This window comes from Chenopodium album, chromosome 16 (assembly GCF_948465745.1).
Source record: "Chenopodium album chromosome 16, dcCheAlbu1.1, whole genome shotgun sequence".
NCBI classification, from domain to species: Eukaryota; Viridiplantae; Streptophyta; class Magnoliopsida; order Caryophyllales; family Amaranthaceae; genus Chenopodium; species Chenopodium album.
Window position 1 is genome coordinate 17,607,088 of NC_137849.1, and position 18,747 is coordinate 17,625,834.

At 37.8% G+C, this 18,747-nt stretch overlaps 2 protein-coding genes across 6 annotated transcripts; one reads left to right on the top strand and one right to left on the bottom strand.

Annotated features, from left to right (window-relative positions):
• Positions 1-15,229: 15,229 nt before the first annotated feature.
• LOC145583943 (protein FAR1-RELATED SEQUENCE 5-like) lies at positions 15,230-16,791 on the bottom strand. Its single transcript, XM_081640889.1, has 3 exons — positions 16,741-16,791; positions 15,329-16,042; positions 15,230-15,235 (listed from the first exon to the last, which is right to left on the bottom strand). Exons 1-3 carry the CDS (start codon positions 16,789-16,791, stop codon positions 15,230-15,232), a joined length of 771 nt encoding a protein of 256 aa, XP_081497015.1.
• Positions 16,792-17,112: 321 nt separating this feature from the next.
• On the top strand, positions 17,113-18,747 carry LOC145584973 (uncharacterized). 5 transcript variants are annotated; one of them, XR_014100477.1, is made up of 4 exons: positions 17,113-17,258; positions 17,364-17,415; positions 17,942-18,036; positions 18,371-18,747. XR_014100477.1 is itself a non-coding variant. In XM_081641750.1 (4 exons), exons 1-4 carry the CDS (start codon positions 17,218-17,220, stop codon positions 18,403-18,405), a joined length of 225 nt encoding a protein of 74 aa, XP_081497876.1. In that variant the 5' UTR covers positions 17,113-17,217; the 3' UTR covers positions 18,406-18,747. The 5 variants fall into 5 exon arrangements, 2 of the variants coding, with proteins under 2 accessions (XP_081497876.1, XP_081497875.1); XR_014100478.1 differs by having other exon boundaries at positions 17,113-17,253; positions 17,942-18,046; XR_014100476.1 differs by having other exon boundaries at positions 17,113-17,253.

The following is an 18,747-nucleotide window of genomic DNA, read 5'->3' on the forward strand; positions in this document are numbered from 1 at the left end:
AAGTTTTACAAGTTGCAATTTTTTACCATGATGGGCATTTGGTTTGATGCTCTTCCATTTTGATAAAGTTTTGATAATTGCTGTATATACACAATATGCCTTTATATACACGTTACAGATATAAAAAGGTAAACAATATCGTTTGGTTATGTAAACAAACAATATTGACAGATTATATGTTAAACTTAAGAGTTTATTTCAAACCATAACAGGTTATTTCCAACCATAACAGTATAAACAAGTATAACTTCAGCGAACGGGAGGTACGAACATGCATGTGAGTCGACTGGTTTTCTTTTCAACAATAATTGTTATAAAGTAAAAAAATAAAAACAGTATAAAAACATTATAAACAATATTTATCAAATTAAAAACAGTTTTAGATATACCTTTTGTTGCTATCCTCGACTGACAACAGAAAAATACAAATGCTAACTGTATTTTGTTTTTTTTTTACAGTATTTCTTGTAAGAATATTAGGTTTTAGTTTAATAATAACTGTATTGTTTGAAATACTGTATAACATGGCCACTTTTAGATTCCATGTAATTTGTGTTTTCTAAATGACAGCCTACTAGATGCGACGTATTACCTTTGTAGCATTTTTAAGTTTAATAACAGTAATTTTTTAGGTGTAACAACATATTCATATAAATAACAATAAAATAAAAAACCATCAACCTATCTTGTAGTATATAAACAAACTTGTCTTCCTCTTTAGAACCAAGCTTTTCAGACCAACAAACTTAATTTCTTTAGAAAGTAATAATCTTGTAGTTCACTATTAAATGAATCAAAGATGTATCACCAAATGTGGAAGAATAGATTACACATTGAACGGCGGCATACGTGTAGGGGAAGTAACTGAGATTTACGGGGAAAGTGGGGTTGGTAAAACACAAATATGTTTACAGCTACTACTAACGTGCTTATTGGATCCAGGTGATGGTGGGCTGTATGGATCTTCCATTTATATTCAAGCATGTCCTATGTTTCCGTCCAATAGACTGAAACAATTAAGTTCTCATTTGGTAGAAAATAAGGTGGTTGATGCTAATCCGCTAAGTCTAGTACATGTTAAGTAAATAGATGATCCGGGACAATTATTTTTGGTGTTGAACCAAGCAGAGCTAATGGTGTTGAATTCTCATGAAGATTGTAGACATACCCGAGTTGTCGTTTTAGATTCAATAGCCTACTTATTCAGGCATGATCATGACTGCAGTTCCAAGGGATTCATTGAGCGTAAACGGTCATTAGTAGCTGTAGCGAAAAAAATGAAAGAAATTTCTAAGAAGTATAGCATTGCTTTCATTGTGGTTAACGAAGTTACCGATGTGTTTGAGACATCTAACACGTCAATGCATACATATACTTCTGGCCCGGGAGGTGAAGGAATCTTTGGGAACAGTGTGGGAAAGTTTGATGCCAAACAAGATGTTCATTTCACAACAATATCATAATGCGAGTCAACCATGGTACCATGAGTGGATGGTAGTTAAGAGCACTAAATCACAGTTACAAGGCCGTTGATGTGCATTCCGTATAACAAATACTGGATTAGTAGATTAGAAGGTGCCAACAATATAAGATTAGTATGTGTGTGGGTGTACTTGAAAAAATGTAACATAAATATACAATCTAATAGTGGTTTAAAACAGTTATTTTAAAAAAATAATCTGTTTAACAATCAGCGTAAAGTACAAGTACTATTATATTTCTGGAATATTCAGTTAAATAGATTTATGTATTGTTAAATACAGTTAAGTATTGTTAAAATTGAATAAAGGAATGATGGATCAATTTATATAAATATGTCCTTTGAAGTTATGTTATGTATGACCAAGTCATTCGAATTTGAAAATGGACTCTTCTTCTTCTTCCACTCTTTTGATGTTGTTAGCTTTGATCCAGCCTTTTGACCCCAACCATTACGATTTCCTTTCACCTCCTTTTCGTCAACGCCGCGACAAGGATCCTGATGACGAGGACGTCGTGAAAAATGTGGAACCCCCAATACGCGGTTTGTTGGCCTTTGTCACTCTCAAGAGGCGCAACCGCTCGTTAATGTTTTCGCATCAACTAGCAACGCTAGGCCGTGGGTATTTTGCACTCAAAGGTCTACAATTTCATCCCTATTTTCCCTATCTAAGCCCTTTCAAGTTAACAAAACCCCATGAATTCTGCAAGGAGGCATACTGCTTCATGTGCTACTTCCTTGATTTGTATAAGATTGCCTTTTCAGTTAATCTAGGGGAGTTGCGTCGTTACTTGTGGCTATGTACCAATTGGGAGGTTAGGTACAGGTACTTAATTAGGTTCTTCTATATGTTCTCTAGTGTTGGTAGATTAGCAGACATTGTGGATCACCTCATTACCGTCCATGGGGCGGACACTTGGGCTTTGTTGCCAGTTCGAAGGGAGTTTGTTACTGGTTTAGTTACTAGGACAAACGACGAGGTTGTTTCGATGGAATGGATTAAATTTGGGCCCGTGGATTTTGCTATTGTATTCAAGGAAAACCAGACTGAATGCAACGAGTTTATGGCCACCATGTGTGCTATGAATGGAGTTAACATCGCGACCACCCAGAATTAATCAACCGTCTAGCATATAGTGAAGAAGGGTTTCCTCCGGTGTATACCGATAATATGGCCAATACTATTTTGACCTATGCCGAGGAGGTGGCGGACACATTGCCAAGGGGTTCCTCAGGTTCAGATTACGATTCCGGTGAATCAAGCGATGATGATGGTGATTGGTAGATGATGTCAATTCAGCTTATGATGTTCATGCCTTACTGCTTTAAGTAGTAGTCTTAAGTAGTTAGTAGTTTGTTAAGTACTTTAGTTAATTAGTTATGTTATTAGTACCTGTTATTCTGCAATGAGGTTGTGTTATGATATTAGTACATGTTTTTCACCTAATTTATTGGAATTATTATCATTAATTATATATTGTTGTCTTTTATGGTGAACTCTTCTATTTTTTAAAATTCTCATGATGGCTTCTGTTTTTTTACCTCTCAATTTGTCCTTATATTTTTACTCCTTCTTCCATTATTCCTTTTATAAAAAGAAAACATAATATTATTGAACAAAAAAGAAAACAAAATTTTACCCATTTAAATTGTCAAAAATTGAAAAGGGACTGAGCAAAAAGATTCCCCATAGAGGGCAAATCCTGCCATTATCAAATCAAATTCCTGCCATTGTCAAATCAAATCCCACGCATCCATTTTAACAAATTTACCTTCTTTTTCCTGTTATATCTGTTAAATCCAATAAAAAATACTGTTATACATTATTAAATACTGTTATTGTAAAAAGATAAACTGTTATATTTCCATATATACAATTAATATTGAGATACCTATGGATATTTAGACCCTATATACGAAGACCTTTCTCCTTTTCATATATGAACTAATATTGTTAACCTATGGATATTTACTACTAAAAAATGAAAATACACTGTTAAATTATCTCTCTATGCAGTTATCATATTATATGGTGTATGTACAAATGCATAAAACTAAAATATTGACATATTTCGTTTTTAGTAACATACTTCTAATATTATAAGAAATACTGTTATTATTTCATTGAAATTTGTTATCCTATTATCTAAACCGTTATACTAATTTAATATTTTTGAACTGCCTACTGCTATGTTTAAATGTTGGTGCTGCGAGAATGGATTTCATTTGGCGTGCAAAAAAACCCAGTATATACGCCTACTAAACGCACCAATATGCCATTTCCAAACACACCAATATGCCATTTCCAAACCATGGCCGAGGTCATCATCAACTCTGTGATTATTGTAACTCACAAAATTAAAAGGAAACGGGCATCCCGCTAATCCTTTCATTCCCCAAACAAGAAATCCAAGTTAATTGCTTGCCTATTATGTCCTAGCTCCTCAAAAAACCTTGTCAAAATTAAGTTCGTCCAGAAAAGGGACTTGGTAGAGTTAATTCTTAAAACGCAAAACGCACACCACTCACGAAGCAACATTGTTGAAGTATCCAGCAATGGTAAAAATATCACCTTTCCACATCCCTGATTTAAGTGATTTGTCACTACTACCAAAGCCGTTGAAGATGTACTTCAAGTGGCTAATTGAGAATGTAACGTTGGCTAAGTTATTGACAACATTAGATGAATATTAGCATTCACAAGTCCAATGCCAAAAATGCTTAAAAGAAGCACCATTACTTGTGGGGAGTATTCGACTACGGTGCATAGCTCTTCGGATGATGTGAGGTTAGTGGTCAATAGCCCCTGTCCAAAGAGCATTTGGTTGGAATTGAAGTCAATTAATGCCACTTCTCATGTAAGGGATGCACAGTTTTTTTCAATGAGGCTCATGGTTGACCAACCCCCTGTCTTTGATACTGGAATTAAAGATTGTGGAGACTATAAAATCCTCCTATGGAATCGTAAGGGGATGTCTCATAAGGATTTCCCAAGTCGAGCTACACAACTAATTGATCTTATTCATCCTGACATCTTTATTGTTGCGGAAACAAGGGTCTCAAATGAAATTGCAAGGTGGGTTTTAACGGACCTAAAACCGTACACACTGTATCTGGCTGAGCCAGACAGTGTTTGCAGAGGCATGGCAATACTCATATTCAAGAGAGTCCTTGTTTAAGAATGTAACCATTTCAATTAATGAGTTGAATGGTATGCTTGCAATTGCTAAGTATATGTGAATTTTAAATGCTTTCAATTAAGCATGTAGCTATGTTAGATGTGAAGTTGTTAGCTTATTATTATTAGATGTCTATTAGATGTGTATTAGATGTCCCAGTTACTTGTTAATGGAAATACCTTTATATTACTTCGTATTTTATTCTGATTTTGTACAATGCTTCATAATTGTAATGGTGCACGCACCAACTCATCAATGCATTATTTTAGTTTATATCTAAAACGCATCATAATTCTAATGATTTATTTTATATTATAAATGATAACATAGCAGTATTTTAGATATAGTTGATAGTTTATTAATTAAATATAGTTGTATTTTAAATTTTAATAACAGTATTTACTGTAGGAGTTTATAGGTACTGATTGCGGAAAACATGAATCATATTCATATAGCACCTAATCCCAAGATCATGCATAACACATAAAGAATTAGAATTAATACCTTTGTAGCATGATTCTACGTGTGAACGAGCAAGAACAAGGGAGACAAAGAACCTCAAATATGATTCCTCTACTTGGTCCACGGGCACGGATTAAGACCTCCACTAATGCTAGTTAGTTGCAATTGAACCCTTCAATTGACCTTCTATGGAGAAGAACGAGCAACGAACCAACCACGAACCACCACATGCGCCACTAGGGGTGGCCGGCCGTGAGTCCAAGGGGGGGGGGGAGGAGAAAGAGACGTGGGTTAGACAGAGAGAGGGCTTTGGGATTTGGTTGCCTTGATTCACAATCTACTGTAAGTTGATTATGACTTCATTAATCAACCCTAGGTATGGATCTTATTTATAGATTTCATCTCTAAATAAGAGTCCATGACAAAGCCCAAAAACTTAACTCCAATCTAACTATGATAGCCCAATCCAATTCATGATTAGTTACTTGCTCATGAGGCCCATAAATGGGCCTCTAACTTGCTTAACCCAATACCCTTGTGTGTGACCTCATAGGATCCATTCTAGCGGGCTTTGGACTATTGACTAGCCCAAAGATCATTGATCATAGTCTAGCAACAGATAATGACGACCCAAAAGAACGAACTTATTATCTCCATAATAATGATCCTTGATATATCTAGTAATTGCACTTATCGAAGACATAACTCCTTCATTTACAACTCATATGCACAAGTATATGACTTACATAAATAAAATTGTTTATGACATTTATATAACAGTATTTAAATACATATAAAAGACAATTCCATACGTTTAAATATTAGGGGTGCTTATTATGCGAGTCGAGTCGAGTTCGAGTTTAGGGAAGATCGACTCGACTCGTTAACATATTGAGTCGAGCTTTATCTAGTCGAGTTTTGACCAAATAATGATAACAGTACATAAATAATGTTTATTTATTAATTAATAATCAAAAATAAAATTTTTCTTATAAATGAGCAAAGTCGACTCAATCGAGTCAATCTCGAGTTCGAGCTCACTAGAGTCGAGTTTTGACCAAATTTTGACCGAGTCGAACTCAAGTTGCTCGCGAGTGCACCTCTACGTTTTATGACATTTCTATAACAATTATTCCATATGACAGCCATTTACATTTATACATTTACATTTATACATTTATACATTTACATTTATATAACAGTCCAAAAAGGCAGCCCAACATGTGAACAAAATGTTGGCCTCTACGATTGTTTATGTGATAAATATATAATAGTATATATTTACATATATAACAGTTCATATTTACATTATAACGAAATTCCAAAATGGCCCAAGTTGACCTAAGTTTAATATGGCCCATATATTTAACAAAAAAATTACCTATGTCAGCTACTTGGTGAAACAATCCAGAAGTTTGGAAATGATCATAAAACACCCATATAAGCCCAAGTTGAAACAATTCATAAGACTAACAAACCATTGAAAAATCCAGAAGCCTACATTCAAACTAAATTCATTACAACACAAACAACTCTCCATATATGCCCATATATGCATTATGTGATGGCTTTCTTGGTCACTGCATCCAGCACAGTAGGTCGAGCGTTGTTGAAATCAGACATTAGATCCTCAAATAATAGCCACGACCGCTCAACATTTATATTTGGATCCTGCACCAAAGTTTGGAAATCATCATAACACACACACAGAACACACCCACACATACATATAGTCATTTCTGAAACCAAATAGAAAGTCTCACCAAACTCAATTCTGTTAAGAGTCTCTTAGCATTGCGCTTAATTGCAACTAGCATATGGACTCCACAAGTGTGCCTGTTATCGACAGCAAACATAATAATTCTCATGTAACTTATGGTGACATAAAATGTACATTATATTAATAAAATCACATAAAATTATAGCAAAACCCACAAGTCTACCTGTTGATTCATTCTAATCGAAGTCATTGTCCATTTGCCAACGATTCCAAGGGGCCATTCTTCATCTAGAATCTAAAACACCAAGTCCATCGCATATGCCTAACCACAAACACAAAGGACATGTCAGACAACACGGGAGTACCAGATTTGTTTGATATTATAACAATTATTACACAGTTTGGAGAATTATACCAGCTTCTGGACATTAATCGAGTGGAGATCGGCAATGGTTTGTCGTCTCCATTGAGTCCATCACTAGAATCTCTTCCCGATTTAATGAAAACGCTACACACCACCAGTGATTTGCCAATACAACAGGGACAAACACCTAAATAAAAACAGTAATGTTAGCTACATATTGTGAATTATTATACAGTGTTTGCTGAGTTAAAGTAATCAATCCCGGCAATTACTTACCATATTGATGCAGTTCGGAGATAGTCTTGACATTTGGCGGGTATACACTCTTGTGGTCCTGTCCAAGTCCTCAGGAGTCTTCATGTTCAAAATGCGATTCTTGACAAAAGCACTAACATATTAGTTCGGGAATGCATATTAGTTCGGGAAATTTGGGAATTAAAAACAGATGATGACTGAATTTACATACTGCAAATGTCGGATCCAACATGAACCACCAACTACGACCAACAAATCTCTGAGCCCAAACCTTTTCATAAATTTTAGCAGCAACCCTCACATACTACAATACCATGATAACTAAAGTAAGGAGTTCAATTAAGCAAAACTTACAATATTCCGAATGTATTTTCACATTTTAATTAATTCACACCAAAATATGAGTTTCAATTATAAGAACATCAAATCAACATTCAATTATAGTATTTAAAAGTACCTGATCAACAACTTGACCCTTAGTCAAAGCAATACCAGCACACAAGCTAAGTCTTGCTACATGGCCGTCAAAACTAAGCATCACCATCTCTTCTTCACTAAAAAAAATTTGTACTTATTATAATACATATATCATAACCAATATATCATAACCAGTAACATTCTACAAAGTTTGAAGCAGAATGCTTACATCTCAAATGTGCTGCCTCCTTGGTGAGAAATTGGTGTTCAGTCTGACATAATCAAATATTACTTGCCAATACTTTCGATTCTTCTTAGGCCGCCAAGTCAATACATATCATTGTACTAATTTATTGGGTGTTGTCGTTGTTTTCCGTTTACGACGACTACGATCACCCGCATCAAAGCACGATGGTGAGCCAGACTCAGAAGTAATTTCTTCCTCAGAGCTGTAACTTATCTCTGCATCACTTCTCTCGGGACTTCTTAGTCCTCGCATTATTTTGGTCTCAGTGGGTATTTCATTATCCTTATCCCCAATCTGCTTCTCTCCAAATTCCTCTTTCTCCTTCTCTCTTTCAAGCCTCTCTTTCTCAGCTAATTCCACCCTCTCTTTCTCCTCCCTTTCCAACCTCTCTCTTTCAACCCTCTCCAGTTCCAGCCTCTCCAACTCCTCCCTTTCCACCCTCTCTCTTTCAACCCTCTCTTTTTCAGCTCTTTCCACCCTCTCTAATTCCTCCCTTTCTAGCATATCCCTTTCAACCCCCTCCTCTACTTCCACCCTCTGTAATTCCTCCCTTTCCAGTCTCTCCTTTTCCTCCTTCACCAATCTCTCCTGCTCCTCCCTCTCTTTTCTCTCCTTCTCCTCTAGCTCCTGCCTTTCCTTTCTCTCCTTAACATGCCTTTCATGTCTCCCCTTATCCTCCCTCTCCTGTCTCTCCTTATCTTCTTGAACCTCCCTCTGGCTGTCCTCCCACCCATTATCTACAATGTTTAGTGATGAGCACATTAGGCCACTTGAGATGTAATCATTGACATTGATGTCATGCACACGAGAACAAGAACCTTGCACGGGACATAATGATAATAAGATTGCATAATGAACAAGACACACAATCAAATTTACTGACTTCCCTTTGCATTACTTGAAGACTTGTTCCATCCAAAATAACCGGCTCCTTCTCGGGGACGCTTTTTCACACCCTGAGTGAATATAAGTTCTTCCTCTACATCCTCCTCCTCTTGATCAACACCCCTCATGAACACTTCAGCAACCTATTGTTTTCAACATTGCAATATCAAGCTCAAGTGTTTCAAACTCAAGTATGTACAACTAACTCCTCCAAACAAAAACAATTCTCAACACTTACCTCTGCAGCCACAACACTTTTTTTCATTGGCATAAGGTCCAATGCGGCCCTTCCGTGTGGCCTGTCATACACCGCATTGACACACTACACACATTTACAAAAAAAAACACAATTACATAACAAAATATATTATGGAATAATATTTTCATCCCACACAATCTGATTTAAGTATTTTTACTTACCCCCAATTTCCCAAAATCATCATCCACAATACGATCCGCCTTCTTAGCCTTGTTTATATCGACTTCTGTCCAAGCCTTCAGCCTAGGAAACACACCCCATTTTGCAGGGGGCCTTCTCAACCGATCAAGATACATAATCTGCAACATACGCGGTTTTGTTACTCCACTAAAAAGTACATAAAACCATCAACCAGTGCATACAATTAAATAAACTAATCGCAATAAATATTGTACACCCTCCACATCCCTTGGAATAGCTATTAGGGTAGAACCTCCTTGCAAAATTAGAAACTGAATACGTAAGTTTTTCCAGCACTAACGAACACCAATCATAAGCCTCGGGGTGCACTGCTGCTATTGCTGCTGGAAGTAACTTAGGGCACAGCCTATGGGATGTTGTCGGACACAGAACATCCACTAGGGCTAGCAGCAAGAACACAATCTTAAAATCAATCACATCTTCAAGTGGAGCTTCAACGGCTTCTACTGAGTTTTTCCTCGGGATCCCTTTTACATTGCTAAGGGTTGTCGAGCTAAATTGAGCTACGATACGATCAAGATAATGTTGCGCGGTGTCATCAACAGTTTCCTTCGGAACAGGAAAATGCCCCTTTGGAATGCCAAGAACCCAATGAACTTGAATGGGGTCGAATGTAAACTCTAGCCCATCAGGAGTATTTAAGGAATAAGAAGCTACATCAACTCTTGTAGCAAGCCAATAACACAGCTCCCTTGGAAGCTGCTTGTCAACTAGACCAAAAAGTCCAGCAAATCCCATCTCCTTAACTATCTTCCTTTTCTTCTCACAAAACTCATTAACAATCATCCCAAAATACTCCACCCGACAATTTACATTTTCAGGTTGCAAACAACATACTAAGATAAATGAATTCCCAAATCAATACACATACAACTTCAATACAATATAGAAATAGTTGAGGCTTTGTTACCCTTTTAAGCTCCTTCTTGCATCGTTCAATCACTTTACCAAGTTGCTTCATCTTTCCTCCTTCACTTAGTGAATTGTCCTACCACCCAGAGACAAATATACATTAACTCCTGAACAACCAAAAACAAAACAACAATAAAACACAAACAAATATAACTAAAAACTCACCCTGTACATAGCTTCATCAAGTTTCTTACTAACCTACAAAAGCAAACCAACACATTATTTATTTTATTATCGACCCCATAAACAATCACATCAACATCATATACATTCACTGTATTTATTTACCTATACCTTTTGCGAGTTCTTACCACCATTATCAACTTCCGCATCGGATATATCTCCTTCATAATCCTTCAATAACAATATAAACACAATATTAAATCAACTTACATATTCAATAACTTGGGTGATACTAAAATTAAAATCATCACATCAAAAACAGACCAAATTAAACTCTTCATGACACTTATTCATATTCTATTCTATAAGCATACACGTGTTCAATTACAAACTAAACCTTCAATCCTATTCTATAAGCATACATGTGTAAGCATACTCCTTGGGAAGCTAGCTATGCAAGAATAAACAAATTCAACATTCCAACAGGAATTCTATTCTATATGCATATTCCTTGGAAAGCTAGCTATGCAAGAATAAACAAATTCAACATCTTAATCAACAGTACAAAATAACATAATCAAAATGTTATTTAACTCCAACAGGAATTCAATTCACAAGTCAGCAAATATGCACATACAAATCAACAGTACAAATCAAAATTACCTTGTCCTTTCCCAACACTTCTTCGCCACTACCACCGCCCCTGTGACCGCCCCTACGACCACCCCTTGCACCTCTTCTACCACCTGATACAATTACAACCCTTGTTGTTACCAAAAACACTATTTTATTACGGATTTCAAAAACTTGAATAATAAATTACGTTTACCTACCATGGTTCGGACGATTGTTGTATATAAAAACTTGGAACACCTTCGAATTACTACCAAAATAGATCCCCCCGAAATTGTATACTATCACTCCCAACAACCTTGAACTTACGAAATTCTTGTTCACAACACGACCTGCACCAAATTCGACAATTTTGTGAGCGTCTTAGCAAGGATTTTCGCTAGGGTTTTAGCGACCCTTTTCCGATCAGTTTTTTGGTTAGAACTCTTTAGAGAGAGAAAGAAGGCATTTTTTTTACAATGGTAAGAGGAGAGAGAATAAATTTTACAGCCAATAACAAGATTGAGTTACTGTGCCAATTTTAATGACGAGATGACGCATTTTCCCCTGGTATTCGACACAAGGGTCCATACCTGGTAGCGGCCCATCACGCCTCCCAAAAAGTCCAATTACATATTTGTCCTTGCGTGTGGCATGTGCTCTGATCTTCTACATCCCTCTTTGTGTGGTCTACATCTCTTAAATTGTGAACTGCTATTTGACGCCCGCAAATTACTCAAAACGCCCGCAAAATTACAACGAAATTACCACTCTACCCTTGAACCACTCTACCCTAAACCATTCTCTTCAACTCCCTTCAAACCAAAAAAACAAAAAACCACCACCACTTTCACCAACACCCAACCCCCTTACCACCACCACCACAAGCACCCAAAAACACCATCGGAGAACCGCCAAGATGCCGAGGACGAAAAACGTCGGACGGTCGAGGGAGGAAGACGGCGTGCCGGAGGAGCAGGTTCGTTTTTTTTTTTAACGCTTGACCGAATCGCCCAAAATAGGCGGTTTAACCATGGTCAAATCGCTCAAGATATCCGGTTTGACCACGGTAAACCGCCCAGTGAAAACGGTTTGACCATGGCCAAACCGGATTCCCTGGGCGGTTTGACTGTGGTCAAACGGATTTCATGGGCGTTTTGACCATGGTCAAACCGCCCAGGAAATCCGGTTTGGCCACGGTCAACCGTTTTCACTGGGCGGTTTGACCATGGTCAAACCGGATATCTTGAGCGGTTTGAGCACTGGAATTTAAATTATTATTTTTTTTTAATTTAAATTTATATTAATAATATATTTGTTTATTAATTGTTTAGATTAATTTTAATATTTGTTTAGTAAAAAAAAATATTTATTTGAAGTTCACGTTTTATGTATAATTTAAAAAAATATTAATTATACATATTTGTTTAATTTAAGTTCACGTTTTATGTATAAGAAATTAAATAATATGTTCGTATATGTTTAGCTTTATTAATTATATGTTTAGGAAAAAAATGATATTGTATATGTTTGTTTTTTTATATGTGTAGCTTTATTAAATTTATGTTTAGAAATAAAATAATGTATTTGTGTATTTGAATTTTAAAATAATTAGGTGTATGTTTAGATAATCAACTAATATAGTTTTATATTTTACGTTGAGTTTAATTAATATATTTGGTAAATTTTAGTTTATATATTAATAGCATTATATTTAGGAAATTAGATAAAAAAAAATTAATTGCATTTATATTTCTATATATATTAAATTTATTGAATCGTATACCAATTACATTTATTAATTAAATAACAGCCACGAAATATGAGGAGGTTAAACATCGAGTTCACACATGTCGAAGGATCAGGTCCTCGACATACACGATCTCGAGGTGTTGATGCTTCTGTTAGGAGGGAGAGGGCAGCTTCTCGAGCGGCGGATGATGACATGTACGATTATGATCCTGATCATGACTACATGGAGGATGCCTCGACTTTCGCAGGAGGCGAGCACGAGGAGGCGCCATCAGGGGTTTTCGTCATGCAAGGTAGAGGAGGGAGGTTTGTGGCTTCTAGTAGTGCGAGTACGAGCACTGGCCGTACTCGTAGGTCTCGTGCTGCTCGAGACGCGGATACGACTTGGCTTGTTCAGGAGGCGATGCCGGGGGGTCCAGTTGATGGGAGTCTTATTCCCAGCTACGCAGCTCATATTGCGTCACGTATTTGGGTCGGACAGGATCGTGAGCCGTTGAGGTGCCACAGTAGGATTCAGTGGTGCAAGTCGCTGCAGGAGTGGGAGACAGAGTTGAGTGCTGATTTACGTGAGCGCGTTAGTGTCACTGGACTACGACACTTGCCGTCTATCATGCATTCCCACATTGATTGGCCTCTGATCTCTACGTTCGTTGAACGGTGGCAGCCGGATACGAACACTTTTCACCTCCCTTTTGGTGAGATGACCATCATGCTACACGACGTCGCTTACATTCTTGGGATCCCCGTTGACGGGGACTTGGTGGACATGGTCAGCGACAGTGCGTCTCTCCAGGCTGATTTTCAGGAGTTGCTGGGGTTGAGTAGGGATGAGCTGTTGGTGAAACCAAGAGCAGTTTGGGAAAACGGTGCTGTTGCGGTGACTACCATTTATGAGCGGTGCAAGTTGTTGGATCGGGTTCCCGACGTTCAGTTCATGGCTTTCTTTGTTACACTCTTCGGTAGCACCTTATTCGTTGACAAGAGTGGTAACCGCCTTCTTCCCTCCTGCATTTTGGAGTTGAAAAAGTCTACTGACGATCTTGACCGTTACTCTTGGGGGTCAGCTGCACTTGCTTTCCTTTATCGTCAATTGGGTATCGCCTCCCGTGTTGAGTGTAAGGCCATTGGTGGTTGTCTCACGCTTCTCCAGGCATGGATATATGAGTACTTCCCATCCTTTCGGCCATGTCAGGGAGCTTTGGTGGTACAGCCTGGTGAGGCTCGTGCCTCGATGTGGGATACTAGAGCACAGTCCAGGGATGAGCACCGACTCGCATCATTTCGGGCCCGACTTGATCAGATGACTGATGCTGAGGTATGGTTATTGTTTTATTAAATGTGTAATATTGTTTAACGTGTTGTCATGTAACGTAACATTCTTATTGTTATTGCATATGCAGGTTAACTGGCGGCCCTACTCTCTCACCCCTGCGCAGGACGTCCCGAGGACCACTTACATGGGCTGTATACAGTGTCGGGACATCGTCGAGCCGTATAACCCAGACAGGGTCTTACGGCAACTTGGTCACGTGCAGGGGATACCGCTCCCTGGTTTTGTCCCTGACGAGGCGTATAGACCTGCTAATGTCCGGTCGTACAGCGTCACTTTTCGGGGTCAGGTCTTATGGAAGAAGTTCGGTCCTGGGAGCTGTTGTCTCGGCTTGCATGTCCATCCACCTCTACTAGATGAGATTCCCACATGCTCACCTGACTATTTGCCATGGTTTTTTACGTACTCCCATCCTCGGCTTATCTGCGATACTGCGGAACTAGCCCCTCCGGCAGTTCCAGAGAGGACGAACACTGATTACGTAAGTATTTTATGAAGTGTATCATTGTATTATTTTATTATTGTACAAAATATTATACGTTATGATTATTTGCTTTGTATTTTGCAGTGGATGGGTCGTTCCATGCATGTGATTCGGCGATTCATTGCAGACACGGGCGGTGAGGTCACCCCAACAGTGGTTGAGGCCCAGGAGCTTATTGCGGCGTGGGATGCAATGATGAGAATGTAATAGAATTTAATGTAATTTTTAATTATAACTAAAATTGTAATTAAAAACTAATTAGAACTGGAATTTAAATTGCGTTTTTAATTACAAGTAGAATTTCTATTAATATTATGCCATGTTGCTATCCTACTTGCATATCGTTGGTCCCAATCTTGGACGCTAAATTCACGAACGTCATACCAAAATCCGGCTATTGGGGGAACAGGGAAATTAAGAGACATTTGCAACCGCACGTAGTGATAGTTCCCCACCGTTAGTAGTGCAAGCTCCCTACTCGGGCCCGTGGAAGTGGACGGGGCACTCCACGGTAACACAGTGATGCATGGATACACACCTACACCATTTATGCCTGTACCGAATAGCATAATGACAGCGTTGAACAGATTTGCGATCGGGAACAAGTCTTGAAACACTGCCATCCAATGGTCGCCTGTGCACCTACCACCCACTTGTAACTCTCATAAGACTCTGTCTTCATTAAAGCATACCCGATCAAAAAGTTTTGGTTTGTCGGTGTGACCCCAACAATCTCGAAGAACGCCATGTTGTACCTGTTTGTCTTGTATGTGGAATCCATCCCTATGACATGTGGATAAGTCCGCAACATATTCGCCATCTCTGGATGTGCCATAAAGGCATGGGTGACAACACGTGTGTCGGGGTCAGCAGCTACCCAACTAACGTACTTGTGCTCGTTGGCCAACTGAAGAAACTGGTTTACGACATCTCTCCCTTCACTATCATCAACCCTTAAACGACTTCTGAAATTGTAGATGTGCCTCATGTTAGGGTTCTCATTGGGATACGCATCTTTCACAGCTGCCATTATGTTACTAGGTTTTGCACATGCTGAACTCATTTGTCGAACCAATTGCTTCGCAGCCGGACTTAAACCACTCACTTGTCGATGACCCTCTCGATAAACCATCATAGGGTGGTTGTGCATGCCATGCAAACCAGATACAGGAATTATTTGCCACCCAAGATCATCTACCACACATGTGATCTTGATCCGAAAAGGACATTTGATACCCTTTCTTTTTGTGTTTTTTCGTACAGCATTCTCCATATCCCTGTCTTCAGCTGTATTTCTATGGGCACGATCGCACTTCAGATACTTGACCGGCCGACCATCTCGTTGTGTCTTATACGAAGACTTTGTAAGGAAAAAGCCTCAACCAATAGAGATGTTTTGAGCCCATTCAAAGGCCTCTTCAAAAGTTGGGAACATCGTTGACGTTATAAAGACTGCACTGTAGTCAACTCCATCACCCCCATAATCCGGCAATTACGCCTAAACAAAGAAATAACATGAAATTTAGCATAATAACCATGATAATAATGGAAATAAAAAACATAATAATCACAACAATGATCACAACTTAATTCTACTTATCATAAAAATAACAATAATAGTAGTAGAAATAATAATAATAATAATAATAGAAATAATAATAATAAAAATATTAGAAATAATAATAATAATAATAATAGTAATAATAATAATAATAGAAATAATAATAATAGAAATAATAATAATAATAATAATAATAATAATAGTAATTAAAGCTAAGATTTTTTTTTTAAAAAAAAAGTACAAAACCGCCCGAGAAAACCGGTTTGACCATGGTCAAAACGCCCAGGAAAAGCGATTTGACCATGGTCAAAACGCCCAGAAAAAGCGGTTTGCCCATGGTCAAACCGCCTAGAAAACCCGTTTTGACCACGGTAAAACCGGTTGTCCTAGGCGGTTTGACCATGGTCAAACCGCTTTTCCTGGGCGTTTTGACCATGGTCAAACCGGTTTTTTCGGGCGGTTTTGTACATTTTCGGCGAGAAAAATTAAAAATTTACCTCACCAAGTGGGTCCGGCGGGGTGGACACCCTGCTTTCTGCCTCCGACATGTAACCGGGTGGCGATAGTGGTGGTGGTGGTGGTGGTGGTGATAGTGGTGGTAGTGGTGTTGGTTGTTGGTGGTACTGGCGGTGGTGTTGATGCTGGTAACCGTGGCGGTGTTCGGTGGTGGTAGAGTTTACTTTAGCTCGATTTTGAGAGTTAGAGTTATGAAAGGGATGGAAGATAAGAAATAGAGTTGAAGAGGGTAAGAAGTAGAGTCAAGGGTAATATCGTAATTATTTTGTAATTTTGCGGGCGTTTTGAGTAATTTGTGGGCGTTAAATAACAACCCCCTAAATTTGCTTCCCTCTTTACGTGCCTTAATTTCTCTCTCCTCTCTTCCATTTCATTTCCCCATCCTTCCCAATCAAAGCTCACTTTTCTCACCAAGAGAAACAACTACAGCCGCTGAGAATTGCGAAGAAGGCTCATCCATGCTTTGTCTTATCTTCATCCAAATCAATTTCACGGTTCGGTTCGTCATTAATATATTCGTTATTTTAGTCTGTTAGTTCTTTTTTCCTTTCAATTTTCGTTTTTGAGTTATAAATTTGTTGTTTTGTTTAATTTTCGTTTTTAGTTTAAACGAATTGAGTACGATTTGGGTCTCCTCCATTGAAGTGGCTTATGAGGTAAGGTTTTTTTCCAATTATCGAAATCAATTTCACAATCTAGAGTCTGTTTTTTTTATTTTGTCAATTAACCGTTTTTCCTTTCAATTTAGTTAAATTTGATTTTCCTTTTTTAACTTTAAATTTTGTTGTTTTTACTTTTGTTTTGTACTTCATTAAAAAAAAAACAAATAATAATAAAAAAAACCGCTTTAAATCTATTTTCTGTTTAATTTTTGGGTTGAATTTTGAGTAGATGATATTCTTTTTATGAAATTATGAGTGTTTTATGGCCGACAGTTCCGCTTTTACTATTTGTTAGCTACAGGTGGTTTTAATGGCCATTTAATTCACCTTTGCACTTCGATTTTCTTCTTTGGCAATTTTTATCATTTATTTTTGGTGATCTATATCGATGGATTAATCTGTATGTTTTTGGCCTATTTTTGGTGAGTCGAGTTTATTATTATTTTTTCAAAAATGAGAGTTTAGATTATTGGGGTTTAGGGTATGGTAGGATCAACAGTTCTGATGGGTTTTGATTTAGGTTTGCAGCTAGAAGACGAGGAGATGGTTATGCCCCATTCTGATGTCGCAGTATTACTTCTACTACAGGAGAAACTTATTGTGAAGAGCTATGAGGTTGGGATTAGTAAGACTGCTACTTTATTATGTGATTGTTTAGTTATTTTGATTTTGTGTGTGTGTGTGTGTGTGTGTGTGTTTGTTGGGGCATAATGAGCAAATAGTTACAATTTAGTTGCAGATTATGTCTCTAATATGAAACTTTTAACAATTGCTAAACTTTAGTAAGCAATTTGGTTGTTTTTTTACTTCAGCTTGCAATTAAGGCAATTTTTGTCGATAACTATGCCTTAATTTTACCATTCTGAGCTATGGTCAAATATTAGTCTTTCGAATGTGTTGGGCATGGTAGGATCAACAGTTTCTGATGGGTTTTGATTTGGTTTTGCAGCTAGAAGACGAGGAGATGGTTATGCCCCATTCTGATGTCGTAGTATTACTTCTGCTACAAGAGAAACTTATTGTGAAGAGCTATGAGGTTGGGATTAGTAAGATGCAAGGAATCAATATTGGGGAAGGGCATATTAGTCATAGTCGATTATTAGTAACTTGGGGAATAAGCTAGATTTTGTTAGGAGGGTTTTTCTATATATATGCCTCATTAGGAGGAATAATCATCATGTTGAATATTATTGAGGATTGTTATTGGGAGAGAGTGAGCCTCTCGAAAGCTCATACTTGGGAGATAATCCACCTCTCGAAAGTGGAATTATCATTCAATTAGTTGTAATTCTCATCTTAATGCTATAGTCATCTTCTTCATCTTAA